A 14,594-nucleotide genomic window follows, 5' to 3' on the forward strand; every position below is an offset into this window, starting at 1 on the left:
GGCTTCATGGCACCCCATAAGAGCTATTTCTGTCTGCCTCCCTCCCTGGACTGTGAGCTTCTCAGGGCAGGGAAAATGATTCCTCCCTTACCGGTCCCCCTGGTGCCTGACATGTGGTTAGTACCCAGAGAAATGTCCAATGAATGAAAAAGATTCCTGGCTCTGCCACTGGCTTTCTAAGTGACTTTGAATAAGGTCCTTTCCTTCTCTGGACCTCAGGGTCAAAATCTATAAAACAAGGACTATGTCTCAAGGAAGCCCTTTCAACGTTAGAGTGAACTTAGTGGCCAGTGGATGCAGGAGGGATGGGCTAGCTGGGGTGGGGTCTCAAGGTCTCTAGCAATATTCTGTGCTCAGGGATGGGCTCAGAGAGAGGGGTTGCCCTGATCTGCCTTCTTGGGAGCTACTTGGTACTCGGTACTCTAGAGGAGGGGGTTTAGGTCAGTGAGGGATCACGGCCTATTAATCCTGCAAATCCTAGTGGCCCACTCTTGGGTCCCCTTGCTGGCTTACCAGCCTGGTATGGGAGACTAGTTTCTGGAGGAAACTCGGGTACCCTGTCCTCCCCCCCACGCCTGCCCACGAACAGGCTGTTCTTGTTTACGACCCTCCTCCCGGGAGAACAGCAATTGCTCATCCCTACATGTGATTTGAGAGGGCCGGTCTTTCAGGCCTGGAGGAAACTCAAGCCCCAGCCAGCCACTTGGCATCGGAATGTTCAGCTGGTCCCCTCCTGGGGCTCATGTGACCAGGACCCAGCTATAAATATCAGAGGGGCCTCAGACCAAGACAGAATTCGGGCACCAGGAGAAGACAAAGAGGCTGGGTGGGTATTTCGTGACAAAGGCAAGACCCCAGGTCTACGTAGAGCGAGGCAGGTGAAGGAGGCAGCCAGGTGAACCCCCATACCTCCTGACAATATGGATTATAAATCAAGCCTGATCCAGGATGGGAACCCCATGGAGAACCTGGAGAAGCAGCTGATCTGTCCTATCTGCCTGGAGATGTTTACCAAGCCGGTGGTCATCTTGCCTTGTCAGCACAACCTCTGCCGGAAGTGTGCCAATGACATCTTCCAGGTCAGTGCCGGGCAGCGCCGGGTCCTGGGCCCCCAGGTGGCCGCTGAGTATTCCTGCGGTGAAAGCCATTCTCTCTTAGTCCAGGACTTCTAAACCAGGGCTGGCTTTCTCCCGTCCAGAGCGAAGCCCCAGCAGAGGCCTCTGGGCTGAAGGGGGCTCGGCGGCGGCGGCGGCTCTGGCTGCCCCATTCCTCCTCCAGGACGCCTGTTTCCCGTTCCCACCCTGCCCACAGCTCCCCCCCAGCTCCCCCACCGCTGCCCTGAGCCCGCAGTCGACTCTCCAATCAGGAGTCAAATGCCTCAGGCGATAAGTGAGAGAGGCAGGCGGAGAGGAGAGAGAAACCAGACCCCTGGGGCTGGAGCCAGCTCCCTGGTGGCAGGGGGCCCAGAGCTTGAGGAGGAGGAGGGTGGCCAGGAGACACTGGGCAGAAGGGGCATCTTCCCTCTAATATGGGGCTGGAGGGGATCCATCTCTTTAACAAAGGAATGGGAGGAGTGTCCTGGCAGGGAGGCAGGACTCAAGGTTCCCAGAAGCACTTTACAAAATGTTGTCTCACAATTTTATCTTTGAATTAGCAGCCCTCTGAGCTAGGTCTAATGATGCCTGTTGAGTGAATGGGTTGGAGGCTTGGGGTGACAAGGTCATTCAGAGGATAATCGTGACTTGAACCTAGGTCTGCTGACTCTCAAACTTGCTTAGGTGTTTCTCAGGGGCTCCCCGTTATAAGTGGGCTGGCTCTCATCTCAGGATGGGGAGCTCCAGGTCAAATGGTTTGACATGAATGGTTGGGGGAAGCAGGAAGAAGGACAATTGGAGATTGTCCCAGGCCTCACCTCTGCCCTTGCCACCTGCAGGCCGCAAATCCCTTCTGGACCAACCGGGTTGGCTCCGTGTCCATGTCTGGAGGCCGTTTCCGCTGCCCCTCCTGCCGTCACGAGGTGATCATGGATCGTCACGGAGTGTACGGCCTGCAGAGGAATCTGCTGGTGGAGAACATCATTGATATCTACAAGCAGGAGTGCTCCAGGTCAGTCCGCCGGGCTGTCGGGAGCCCCTCCTTCCTCCCCAGTCAGTCTGGGCCTGGCTCTCCCAGGCTCCTTCCCATCTGCCGGGGATCCAGTGGCCTGGCTGCAAGAGCTACACTCCCCAGTCCAGAGAGCCATCTCTCTCTTCCTCCGGCAGAGCAGAGGCTCATCTCTATCCCCCAACACGGGCTCTCGGGGTCACTCAGTGAACGGGAAGAGCCCACACATTAGGTTGCCCTCTTAGGAGAGACTGAGACAGGAACCAGGGGAAGGGCGAGATGTGACAGGGAGAGGGACGCACTGGGGCCAGCTAAGTGGCCGCGACAAGCAGAGAAAAGCGCCCAGAGAGAACACAGCCGGTCTCTCTATAGTGAAGGTAACAGCTGTCATCACGGGCCCTGGGGAAGCTTCCTCCTGCTGACCCACAGCAATCCTGTGGACCAGGCACGAATTTCATCATCCCCATTTCACGGATGAGGAAGCGGAGGCTCAAAGAGGTGACGTCAATTGCCCAAGCTTTCCCAGCGGGGAAGAGAAATGGCCGAGAACAGCCTCAGAGATCTGGCCCCAAGCCTCCCTGTTTGTGAAATAGCAGCTCCGTCCTGGGTAGAATTTGTGGGATCGGAGTTTGTGCAGTGGGGCCTCAACCCGGGGAGAGACATGGCCACCAGGGGGCTCTTTACTAATCTGGACAAGACTTCCAGGCTCCTGCCCTCAGGCCCTTTGGTCCCAAACCGTCACCCAGTGCTGCCTGCAGGCAGTGTCCTGCCCAAGCACAGGGGACAGACCAGTCTTAGGGAGAAAAAGCCCTCACCGGGCGAACCGTTGGCGAGTCCGACTGTCACTAAGGCACGGTGGGAACTTGGGTGAGTCTTCGGCCTTCATTTTCCCTGTCTGCAGAAGAGGATGGTAAGGTTTGTTATTGTGATTCTCAAATGGGGTTTCGATGGGAAATGTTAAACGTGTCAGATATTTATGGAGCACCTCCTGTGTCTCAGCGCCGTACTAAGCATTTTCTGTGCATGACCCTTGTTTAATTCTCACGGTAATCCATTCGGCATTCTTACCCTCATTTTCCAGTGAGGAAATGGAGGCTCAGAGAGGGTCAGAGGTTTGCCCAGGGCTACTCAGCAAGCAGTGAAGCAGGGAGGGAGCCTGTCTAACTACTCCACGGCGAACGTTCCGAACTGGTATTACCTCTGTGTTGCTGGAGTTCAAACTACAAAAGTGCAGATAGAGTGCTGATCATTCTTTTTTTTTTTTAAGATTTTATTTATTTATTTGACAGAGAGAGACACAGCGAGAGAGGGAACACAAGCAGGGGGAGCGGGAGAGGGAGAAGCAGGCTTCCCGCCGAGCAGGGAGCCCAATGCGGGGCTCGATCCCAGGACCCTGGGATCCTGACCTGAGCCGAAGGCGGACGCCCAACGACTGAGCCACCCAGGCGCCCCTGATCATTCTCATAATCATAAAATCAATATGGCCCCTAAGTATGGCAGCCCCCTGCCCTGAAGTGTCGACCTATGAAGAGCATGTTATGTCTGAACCTTTCGGGGCCTTTCCTCATAGTCCAGTGGCAGGGAGAGCTGCCCTTTTTGGAGGGTCTGCTCTGTGCTAGGCTCTGCATACATCCCAGTAGCTCTGGGATAAAGCCAAGGCTCAGAGAGGTGAAATCACTTGCCCAAGGTCACAGAATGAGTGAGTGGCAGAACAGTCTGGATTTGAACCCAGGTGTTGATGCCTGGGCTTGGGAGAATGGGCATCGGGGATGGCAGTGGGCACGGGCACCGGACCCTCAGGATCTTACCTCACCTCTGCAGCTACTGCCATTCCGGAGCTCCCCTCCCCGGGGGGGTAGGGGGGGTGGGGAGGGGGCGGACGGGGGGGGGGGGAAGCGGGAGACCCCTTGCCAGCAGGGGGGGCCCTGGACTCAAAGACGAAAGAAAGATAGGTCTGGAAAGGGACTTATTTAAGAACCTGGGGAGGTAATAATGCCTGGGGGGTGACCAGTTGTGCAAGGCTGTTCAGAGGTGAGGCGTTGACATGGATGGGGACAGTCACCATCTGACATTTGTGAGATGCTTGCTGGGTTAGGGGCTGGGAAAGCAGCAGCAATGTAGACATGGGCTTGGCTCTAAACGAGTGTATAGTCTAGCTGGAGAGGGAGGACTTAGCCCCCAAAAACTGAGCCTCAGATAGGAAGTAATTGATGCCCCGAGAGAAACAAATAACATACCAGAGTCCCTTAGTAGAGAACGCGACCGAGGGAGAAAAGCATTCTAAGAATGTGTGTTTGGGAAGGAAAAAAAAACCTTCTGGACTTTAAGTCAAGGCTTAGGCTGAGCTGTTAGCCATCCCCGGGCTGCCCGGGTTCTGGTCGTGTGACTTGGGGCCCACACATTTCTTCCTTGTCGGAGCCTGGGGCCGCTCTCACGGCGTGCTTACTGATGTATTCTCTCCACCTGCACCGAATCACCGCCTCCTCCCTGCCACACATACACAGCAGGGATGAGAAGAACCGGCCAGTTTCCCTGCTTCGATGGCGGTTACAGTCTGGTGGATTAAATATAGAACTCAGTGAGGCCATGAGTATAAACCGCTTTGCTCAGAGTCCGGCCTGCAGTAACCAAGTGCTACGGGGACTATAATTAGCGCAAGTACACTCTTGCCCCCCTGCCCTGACCTGATGGGTGGCCTTGGGCAAGTCAATTCACCTTTCTGGGGTGCAGTTTCCTCTTCTCAGAAACGTCTCCCGTCCCGACCCTGGGATTCTATAAGCTTTCCCATGTTCGGCACTGGTGGGGCCGAAGGCCAACTCCGTCACTGGCCTTGGAGTCCGAGGATATGAGGACAGCCGTGGTGTCGCTGGCTTTCCTGCTTCTGGGTCTCCAGAAAATGAAAAGGACCGGGGAAGCCAGTCACTGAGGGCTCAGGCCCTAGATCTGGGGTGGCACCCTGGAGCTGGGGAGGAGACAGGGACTCTGGACCGCCCCCCACCCCGGTCTGATTTGCGATTCTTCTCCACTGCAGTCGGCCCCTGCAGAAGGGCAGCCACCCCATGTGCAAGGAGCACGAAGACGAGAAAATCAACATCTACTGCCTCACGTGTGAGATGCCCACGTGCTCCATGTGCAAGGTGTTTGGGGCTCACCAGGCCTGTGAGGTGGCCCCGCTGCAGAGCGTCTTCCAGGGACAGAAGGTACTGGCCAGTGCCGCCTCTACCCCCAGCCTGGGCCTGTGGGGCACGGCCAGATGATTCAGGATGTGGATTTGATCCCTGTCCCTCTGCTGAGCCGGCCTTTCAGGAATAGTCCCTCTGGAGGGACTTCCCAGGCCGCAGGGGGAGGTGGCTGAGCTCATGGGTTATACTTAGAGCCACTTGAGAGCACCTGGGTGTGGCCACAGGGGAGAGAACAGACCCCTGGATCAGGCCACCAGGGTCCTCTCAGGCCACGACTTCTAAATCCCAGGGTGCTTTGGGCCCCAGATACCTCTTCCTGTGCTGATTACCTCTCCTGAGGCAGAAAGTGGCCGAGAACCTTCCCCCGGGGCCCCCAGGCCTGTGGGAGTCCCATCATCCTGCCCATGCAGTAAGCTGTGGCCCCTCTTTCAGTACACTTTTTCCCTGCCTCCCACTCTTCTCTTGATCTCTCTCTTCTAGAACTCTCCAACTCTATTTCTTTCCTGCATCCCTTCTTTCCTAGAAACAAACCCCTCCTCTGACAGTACGTTGCTGTTGTATTTTGCTCATGTCTGCTTTTCTGGGCCTCATTTGTAATATCAGGGATGCAGTCTCTCTCTGCTGTTCTCTGCTCTGGACCTGAGCAGCACCTCAGAAAGAGGCTCTTTCTAGCAGAGAGGGGAAGGAGGGTGCCACTCCCGAGAAGACAGCCCCTGAGACTATTTCTGTTTCTCCTCTCCTGACCCGCCCCCCTCCCCCCCTCCCCTCGCCGCCATCTAGACTGAGCTAAGTAACTGTATCTCCATGTTGGTGGCGGGGAATGACCGTGTGCAGACCATCATCACTCAGCTGGAGGACTCCTGTCGAGTGACCAAGGTGAGGGGGAAAAGAGCTCTGTCTGGGGTCCGAAGCCTCTCAGTGCAGCCTGGTCTCTGGGGTGAAGGCTCACCTGGGGGTTGTAGCTACTGGTTGGGGCCTGGAGGCTGGGGTGTTCAAGCGGGGATGGTGGAGTGCGGACCAACTAATCCATTCATCCACTCATTCACCAAATGCTTCTGGAACACAGCTGTGTGTCAAGCCCCGTCAAAGGCTCTGGGGATGGGGTGGTGACCAAGACAGACCTGATCCCTGACCTCAGGGAGCATCCCAGCAATAATTCTCAGTATTTTTTCAGCACTAGTAGTTTTCAGAGCATTGTCTTCAGTGTGTGGTAGACTAAAGCTTTTCAAACTTTAAAGTGCATTCAGATCACCCTGGGATCCTGTTAAAATTCAAGTTCTGATTCAGTAGGTCTGGAGCGAGGCATAAGGTTCTGCATTTCTTTCTAACAAACTCCCGGGATTTGCCCAGCTTGCCGGTCCAGGGACCACACTGTGAGTAGAAAGACTGTAGAGGCAGAAGGAAACTTTTCTATCTCTGCAAAAGCACCCATGATTTTCCATCTGCACTTGGGGTGGGGCCTGGAGATGAGATTGGGGGGAAAGGATCATCACACTCCCGGCAGATGAAGAGTTGTGTGAAGGACGGTTTCAAAGGAAGGAGGGATGCATAGTTACTACTCATGAGATGCCACCCGTCTGATGAGATACTATTATTATGCCTATTCTATAGGTAAGGAAACTGAGACGTAGCATCTCTGTTGGAGAGAAGGGGCCTCAACAAGGAAGCCAGTGGAGGAGGGGCTGTTTTTCCACCCCTGCTAGGACCAACTGAGGCAGAGCTTCCTGAATCCAGTCTTGATCCTAAAATGGGGGCCGGGGGGAGGGACAGAGTGACTTGGGAGCACACAGAGGGCCCAGAATCGATCATCCCATCTGACCCTGGAGTCTCTAACTTTGAGGAAGGGGCTAGCTTTCTCCATGACACCAGCCTCCAAACGTTACTGGTCTGCTAAGTGGCTATGAGACCCCGGCAAGTGTTTTCTTTTTGCTAAGCCTTCATCTTGTCTTCTGTAAAATGGAGGTGTAGTAAGATCGCTTCCAGCTTCAGACCTGTGATTCCTAGCACACCCGGGGATATAGGGAGGAGGACCCCACTGGGTGTGACTCTGATTTCTGTCCCCAGGAGAACAGTCACCAGGTGAAGGAAGAGCTGAGCCAGAAGTTTGATGTACTGTATGCCATTTTGGACGAGAAGAAGAGTGAGATGCTGCAGCGGATCACGCAAGAGCAGGAGGAGAAGCTCAGCTTCATCGAGGCCCTCATCCTGCAGTACCGGGAACAACTGGACAAGTCCACTAAGCTGGTGGAGACGGCCATCCAGTCCCTGGACGAGCCTGGCGGGGCCATCTTCCTCATGGTGAGCAGGATGAGGAGGCTGTGGGTGGTCACTTCAACTCACCGGCTCTGACTAAAGTGCAAGTTATGCTCCATCGCTGGTCACCCATGTGCCCCTGGGCAAGCCATTTAAAGCTCTATGCCTCAGTGTCCTCATCTGTAAAATGGGCATGCAATGATTCCTCCCTTCTTTCCTCTTAACTCATTTTGTGAGGATCAAATAAGAGATGTTTGTGAAATGGCATTGTAAGGTGCAAAATACAGTGTCCACACAGAGACTATTCACTGAGCACATTCTGTAGGTCAGCCACAGAGGCAGAGACAACAGAGATGAATGAGACACAGCCCTGCCCTAGAAAAGCTTGTTGGGGCGGGGAGCGGGGGGTGGGTACATAAAAGGATCAACGATAAGATTTCACAGCTCAATAAAAATTTCCTAAGCATATACTGTGGACCAGGCTTTGGGCTAGACCCTGGGTATAAAAAGGTGATTAGGGTATGATTCTCATCTTGGAGATTTGGGGGTTTAAGAGTGTTTAGAATGATACCCGGAAAATCCAAGCATCCTGCCATGACAATGGAAGGGTCCTAGAGTGATGCCCCAAACCCGTGCAGTCCATGAATAGAAGGAAAAGACCCAAGTGCTGTTCAACTCGGCAGGGAGCAAGTCCCAACGAGGCTAGGGAATGGCACCAAGGGCCCATCTGTGGCACCATCACTGGTTTTGCTGATTTCTTGGGGCCACTTCTTCTGCACTGCTAACCCTTTGCTCTCTCTCTTTCTCCCCACAGAGTGCTAAGCAACTCATCAAAAGGTCAGTGTCTCTCCAGGACTATGATCCAAGGCCCCAGCTCCCACCAGGGCCTCTGATCTCTGTCCAGTGGGCCTCCCCCTTTGCATTAGGTTGGCTGGGAGGGTCTTAGCCCAGGCTAGCTTTCCTGGCCTTTGCATCCCCTGCCTTCTTGGCCCCCCCATTCTGCTTGTGACTGGAGAGACAATACCCCACCCTCCAGGGGAGCATCTAGGTGCAAGGCATGGGTGTGGGCACACATACGTGCACTGATGTGAATTGGACCTAAGACACCCCCTTCTTTCACTGAGGCCCAGAAATCTCATCCTGTCCCCCTCTTTCTCTCTTTCTCCCCCACAGCATTGTGGAAGCTTCCAAGGGTTGCCAGCTGGGGAAGACAGAACAGGGCTTTGAAAACATGGACTACTTTACTTTGGACTTAGAGCACATAGCAGACGCCCTGAGGGCCATCGACTTTGGGACAGGTAAAGGAGGAGGTGGTGGTGGCATATGTCTGTTTCCCTGCCTCAGCCCTGGCAGTCTGCTTCCCTGCCGCCGAGCCCCACCTGGAGGCAGGTACACTAGCAAACAGCCAAACTCATGCATGAGCCCAGAGCCCGCACAGTACCTGGCACATAATTGTTGCTCAGTAAATTATGTATGGATCCACTGCAGGGAGGCACGGGGCAACAGAGCATATGGCAACTGGAGTCAGGCAGATTGAGTTCAAATATTGGCTCTACCACTTGTTATCTGTGTGACCCTTGGTGAGCCCCTCTCCCTCTCTGAGCTGCATTTTCTTTTTCTTTTGTAATTTTTATTTATTTTAAGTAATCTCTACACCCGACATGGGGCTCGAACTCATGACTCTGAGATCGAGAGTCGCATGCTCCTCTTCCTGAGTCAGCCAGGCGCCCCTGCACTGCATTTTCTACCTTTAAAAATTAGAGGTGGTCCTGGGGCGCCTGGGTGGCTCAGTTGGTTAAGCGACTGCCTTCAGCTCAGGTCATGATCCTGGAGTCCCGGGATCGAGTCCCGCATCGGGCTCCCTGCTCGGCAGGGAGTCTGCTTCTCCCTCTGACCCTCCTCCCTCTCATGCTCTCTGTCTCTCATTCTCTCGCTCTCAAATAAATAAATAAAATCTTTAAAAAAAAAATTAGAGGTGGTCCTATTAATAATGACCACATCATGGTGCTCTGGCAACAAGTAAGAGAGCGATGCAGAGGAGTTAGTCAGGTACTAGACAACAACTAGCTATTGCCTCAGGCTGGTCTTAGCTTCAGCTTCTGAATGATGCCATCTCTGATACTCGGGCGCCTTAATTTACCTGTATCATGTCCTCATTTCTGTTTGTAATTACTCTATCATAGAGTACCTATAATAATTATCACAACACAACCGTAACAATAATAAGGGAAAAGTAATAAGGGGAAATGAGGAAACCAGATGAAGAGCAAAGATTTAATAATTTGCTCAAGGGCACATGGTTGCAAGGTAGCTATTTAGCAACAGAGAAAGAGCAAATCCAATTTTGCTAAGTGTTGTATTGCTTTGAGAGGAGATGCTCCGAGGACCAGCTGAGAAAGACGAACTGGCACGTCTTGTGTTGTGTCCCACAAGCTTTCAGAATCTGGTGTTGAAGCTATGCTCAGAGCTCCAAAATACCCCACTCGTTATATTCTGTCATTTAACTTCATGAGGTAGTTTCTATCGTCGCTTCCATTTTGTAGTTACGGAAGTAAAGCCAAGAGAGGGTCAGTAATTTGCTGGAGGCCACACAGCTAGTAAGTTGCCCACGCGGACTCCACCAAGGGCCATCCGGCTCCCAAGACCCTGGGGAGGATTCCATGAGACAATGCGTGTAAAACATTTGGTGCGCGCACACACACACACACACGCAGACACACACACAAAAGATGCTTGGCACAACACTTGGCACATAGTAAGTGCTCAGCAGATGCTGCTAAGAGCAGTTAATTGTGATAATAAACAACAACAACAAAAAGCCCTGGGTTATGCACAGGTCCCAGCTATGTAGCTGGAAATTGGGCTGACATTTTGGAGGCATGAACTCTTTCAACCTTTCCCTACACACTCTTGACAAATACCCTGGCTCTCTGGTGACCCCCTCAGGGGCCCAAAGCATTAAGGAGTAGGCTTGGGGGTGGGGGTGGAGAACAGACAAGTTCCCTGTTAGTGGAGCTTGAAGGCGATGTCCCAGGATGGGAAGGTGAGGACACAGGTCGCCGTCTGTCTGGGGCTCAGCTTCAGAGAGCTATCAAGGAGATGGCCCCAGGAGCGGCCCCCACCCCACAGCCACCCCTTTGTAGGCTGTGGAATGAGGAAAACTGGATAAGGAGTGCTAGGCAAGCAGATTTCAAAGGCTGAGCAAATTCCTTCAAGACAAGGACTCTGATCCCTGAGAACCAGGGAGTCCTTTCTCCCCCGTGATGTGTCTCTGCCTAACCGGGGGACATGCAGAAGCACCAAGTGTGCTTCCCCCAAAGTCCCCTCTAGTCACTGGCAAGTCAAGTGATAGGAACTGCTGTTGCTACTAGAACAAATGGGTGTGTTGAACCTCCGTCCCTTGGAGGGGTGTGGGAAGGAAGGAGGAGGCCAGGGGGAGGAGGGAGAGGGCCTCTGTGCAGCTTAGGTATGGCAAGCTCGTCACCTCCGGGGCCACAGATGTCACCGCATGGCCATGTGGTCCCAACTGGGTGTGGGAAGGGGTTTGGATAAGTGCCGTCTCCAGCCTGGTGCCCCTTGGAGTAGCTCCTCTGAGGAACTGGCCCCATCCTAACACAGTTGTTGTTTGTCACACAGTTGAGGAAGAGGAAGAGTTCATTGAAGAAGAAGATCAGGAAGAGGAAGAGTCCACAGAGAGAAAGGCAGAAGGTAAGAAATTCATCTACCTTCATTCGTTTGTTCGTTCGTTCAGTCATTCAACAACATGAAATCCTGACTGTGGGCAAAGTCCTGTGCTGGACTGTGGGGATGATGCCGATCTGTGGTGATGGTCCTAATATGTGCTTTATACCTTTTGAGGGTAAAGTCCTGTTCCCTTTATCCTTAGAGAAAACAAAACAAAACCCAAACTATTCATAATAAAAAGTTCTCATTTTATATCTAAATGACCTTCCTGAGTGGCAAGCAAAATACAGTATAACAGACATAAAAGACAAGGGACTTAGGAGCCAGGCTTGGCCCACTGAGAACTTTTGTTTGGCCAACACAACGTTTACAATTTTTTTTTTTTAAAGATTTTATTTATTTACTTGAGAGAGAGAGAATGAGAGAGAGAGAACACATGAGAGGGGATAGGGTCAGAGGACGAAGCAGACCCCCCGCCGAGCAGGGAGCCCGATGCGGGACTCGATCCCGGGACTCCAGGATCATGACCTGAGCCGAAGGCAGTCGCTTAACCAACTGAGCCACCCAGGCGCCCAACGTTTAAAATTTTTGAAATTAGCTGCCAACATTTTAAAAATTAGGAGATGGGGGGGGGGGCAGGTTTTTTGGTTTTTTAAGGGAGGAAAAGAGAGAGAGAATCCCAAGCAGGCTCCAGGCCCCGTCTCACAACCCTGAGATCACGACCTGAGCCAAGATCAAGAGTTGGAGGCTTAACCGGCTGCACCACCCGGCGCCCCTGTTTTTTTTTTTTTAAAGGAAACTTCAACTAAGAATCTGGATTTCCACCTTCTTGTGAAAATTTGGGAAGAACTAACAATGCTTGCACCCCTCCCTAATCCCAGAGAGCTGGCGCCAGGCAGGGGCCGCCCCGCTCTGCCACTTTGCTCCGCCCACCGCTGACAGCCTGCTGGCTTTACTCAGTCCCGGCCTCCGCGGGCCCCTGGGGGCATCTGATCATCCACGTGCCCTTGGGCAAGTCATTTAGAAAACTCTGAGCTGCAGAGTTTTAACCCAGGTTAAAAGCCTGGGTTCTGAATCGCAGCTTTCCCACAGACGAATGGTATAATCTTGGGCTGTTCACAACTTTTCTGAGTCTGGGGCTGCTCATCTGTTCATGGGGCACGATATTACTGACCTCAAAGGATTCTGGGGAAGAGTAAATGAGATCATCATTTAACACAGCAGCTCATAGAAAAGACGTGTTTGCTAATTAGCACGTTTGCTAATATCATTTTTCAAGCCAAGTTACTATTGGAACTAAATTCCAATCCAGTTGAAAAATACAGGATACTCTTTCAGAGTTTTGTTTTGGATGTGCAATCCATGGTGTTGTGACAACTAAATTCTAGAGGCCAGGCAGGAACTGGAGTCTGATAATTTTGTCACTGGGGCTTGGTAAGCCCTGGATTCCACTCCCGCCCTCCCCCCGGGCCCTGTCTCACCTTGTGTTTCTTTGTCTTTTTCTTGCAGGACGACAGTAAGGAGCTGGATGAGGGAGAGACCTTCTGAATGCAGAGAGCCTGGGGAGGGTGGGGATGGGCCCAGCTGCCGTGATGACAGGCCCAGGGTGGGAGGGGTCGGGGCCCCAGGAGGGGCAATGGGAAGGCGTGTCTTCTCTCTGCTCGGAGAGCAGGGACTAGTAGTAGGACCCCCACTGCTGTGTCCAGCAGCCACTGAACCAGAATTGAAAACATGCTTGAAACAACCACACAGGACACTTTTCTACGTTGGTGCAAAATGGAATATTTTGTACATTTTTTAAATGTGATTTTTTTTGTATATACTTGTATATGTATGCCAATTGGTGCTTTTTGTAAAGGAACTTTTGTATGATAATGCCTGGTCATTGGGTGACCGGCTGGTGTTAGAAAGAGGGGAGGGAAGCCAGGCTGACAAAGCTGCCCTCTTCCTTTCCCGGGAGGGAGAGCTGGGTAGCACTGACAGGCCTAGAAAGTACTGTACTGTGTCAATGCCCATCCCTGACATAGTGGATGGCAACTGAGTTTGTGTTACATGTTGTTTCAATAAATGCACAACGCTCTCTTTCTGTTATTACCAAAAGAGCTGGGGTTTCATTCAGCCTGTTGTTCTGGAGAGAAGAGCCCAGCATGGGGAAGGGGGGGACACGACCGAGGGAGGCCAGGACAGAGGGTCTGACCGGATGTGTGCTGCAGGCTCGTCTATTTCCATCCCCTCAAAGAAGAACTTCTTTAAACTAGCATTTCCCAATGGGATCGCCATGGAAAACTGGCCCTGAGAGGGGGTCCCCAAGAAGCTGGTTCAATGCCTTGTTCTCTGGTTCTCCAGAACACCGAGACTGAAGCAAAGCCTCAATGCTGAAGCCTCGGTGCGACCCCAGGGCAGCCAGAGTGAAGGGAAGTGGCAGCGGGATAGGAAAGGAGTGAAGCACGTGCGATGCGGGGCATTACTGAGCTGGCCGCAGCTTCACCAAGAGCCTCCCCCGCCCCGCGGCTCGCTGAGTCACGTGAGATGTTTCTAGCGGGTCATAAAGAACACAGCACTGCTCAAAGCAGTGCATCAGAGGGAAGGGGGGAGGGAATTTCGCTCAGGATCGAAGTCGGCCTCCCACAGTGTTAATTCCCTTGCACCTGCCAGGTGGCACCACCTGACCCCTTGGGGCAGCTGCAGGGGGGAGGGGGGAGGCTCGAAGGCCCACCTGACTGCAGGCGGTGGAGGGAGCAGAGCTCCGGGGCCCAGTTAGGTTGGACGTGGGTGCTGGAGCTTTTGCTGCTACCACCAAAGGGGGCCCAACAGTGGCTCGGTGGGAGCCCAGACTTAATGCAGGGAACGCCAAGCCAGCCGCCAGAGCTAGGGGATGGATGAGGCCACGACCAAGGCCGAAGTAGCATCCAGGGTCTCCGTGAACAAGGAGCCAAGGGGCCAGCAGAGAGGTGAGGCTGAGCGGACCCGAGGAGGCACATTACTGGGTCTGAGACACTGCAACTTACACATTTGAGGAACATCGCAGTCTGCCCCACATTTCTGACATTCAGCAAGGTAAGGGCTCTGAGCAGTCCTGCCATAAAGAAACCTGTTTAACCTTAGACAATGATCGGAACATCTAGTTCATGGTGTTTGAAATGCTGCCTCTTGATATTTCCTGCTGGATTGAGTATTTAACCCAGCATTTCCCAGCTTACTCGTTCATGAGACATGGTCCAGAACTAGTGTCCTATGGAGCTCCCTTTATGAAAGTGTTTTCAACCCATCACGCCTCTGCCCATTTTCACTTTTGGGAGTTTTTCCAAGGCTACCTCAGTCCCTAACTTTGAATTTTCTTTCTTTTTTTTTTTTTTAAAGATTCTATTTATT

General features: G+C 52.9%; 1 protein-coding gene across 2 annotated transcripts; it reads left to right on the forward strand.

Annotated features, from left to right (window-relative positions):
* The first annotated feature begins 759 nt into the window (after window positions 1-759).
* TRIM63 (tripartite motif containing 63) lies at window positions 760-13,322 on the forward strand. Of its 2 annotated transcripts, XM_035019431.1 has the most exons (9): window positions 760-1,079; window positions 1,934-2,106; window positions 5,135-5,303; window positions 6,066-6,161; window positions 7,350-7,583; window positions 8,353-8,375; window positions 8,712-8,836; window positions 11,175-11,246; window positions 12,732-13,322. In XM_035019431.1, the coding sequence occupies exons 1-9, from the start codon at window positions 921-923 to the stop codon at window positions 12,740-12,742; spliced, it is 1,062 nt and encodes a 353-aa protein (XP_034875322.1). In that variant the 5' UTR covers window positions 760-920; the 3' UTR covers window positions 12,743-13,322. The 2 variants fall into 2 exon arrangements, with proteins under 2 accessions (XP_034875322.1, XP_034875321.1); XM_035019430.1 differs by lacking the exon at window positions 12,732-13,322 and having other exon boundaries at window positions 11,175-11,441.
* Window positions 13,323-14,594: the final 1,272 nt, after the last annotated feature.

The sequence above is a fragment of the Mirounga leonina genome, unplaced genomic scaffold, assembly GCF_011800145.1.
Source record: "Mirounga leonina isolate KUSES-001 unplaced genomic scaffold, KU_Mleo_1.0 Mir_173, whole genome shotgun sequence".
NCBI lineage: Eukaryota > Metazoa > Chordata > Mammalia > Carnivora > Phocidae > Mirounga > Mirounga leonina.

Bases quoted from the DNA above. Each gene is read 5' to 3' on its own strand.
- TRIM63 (XM_035019430.1), top strand. From the start codon at position 921: ATGGATTATAAATCAAGCCTGATCCAGGATGGGAACCCCATGGAGAAC. The intron at 6,162-7,349 runs GTGAGGGGGAAA...TTCTGTCCCCAG, and splicing joins ACTCCTGTCGAGTGACCAAG to GAGAACAGTCACCAGGTGAA. The intron at 8,376-8,711 runs GTCAGTGTCTCT...TCTCCCCCACAG, and splicing joins GCTAAGCAACTCATCAAAAG to CATTGTGGAAGCTTCCAAGG.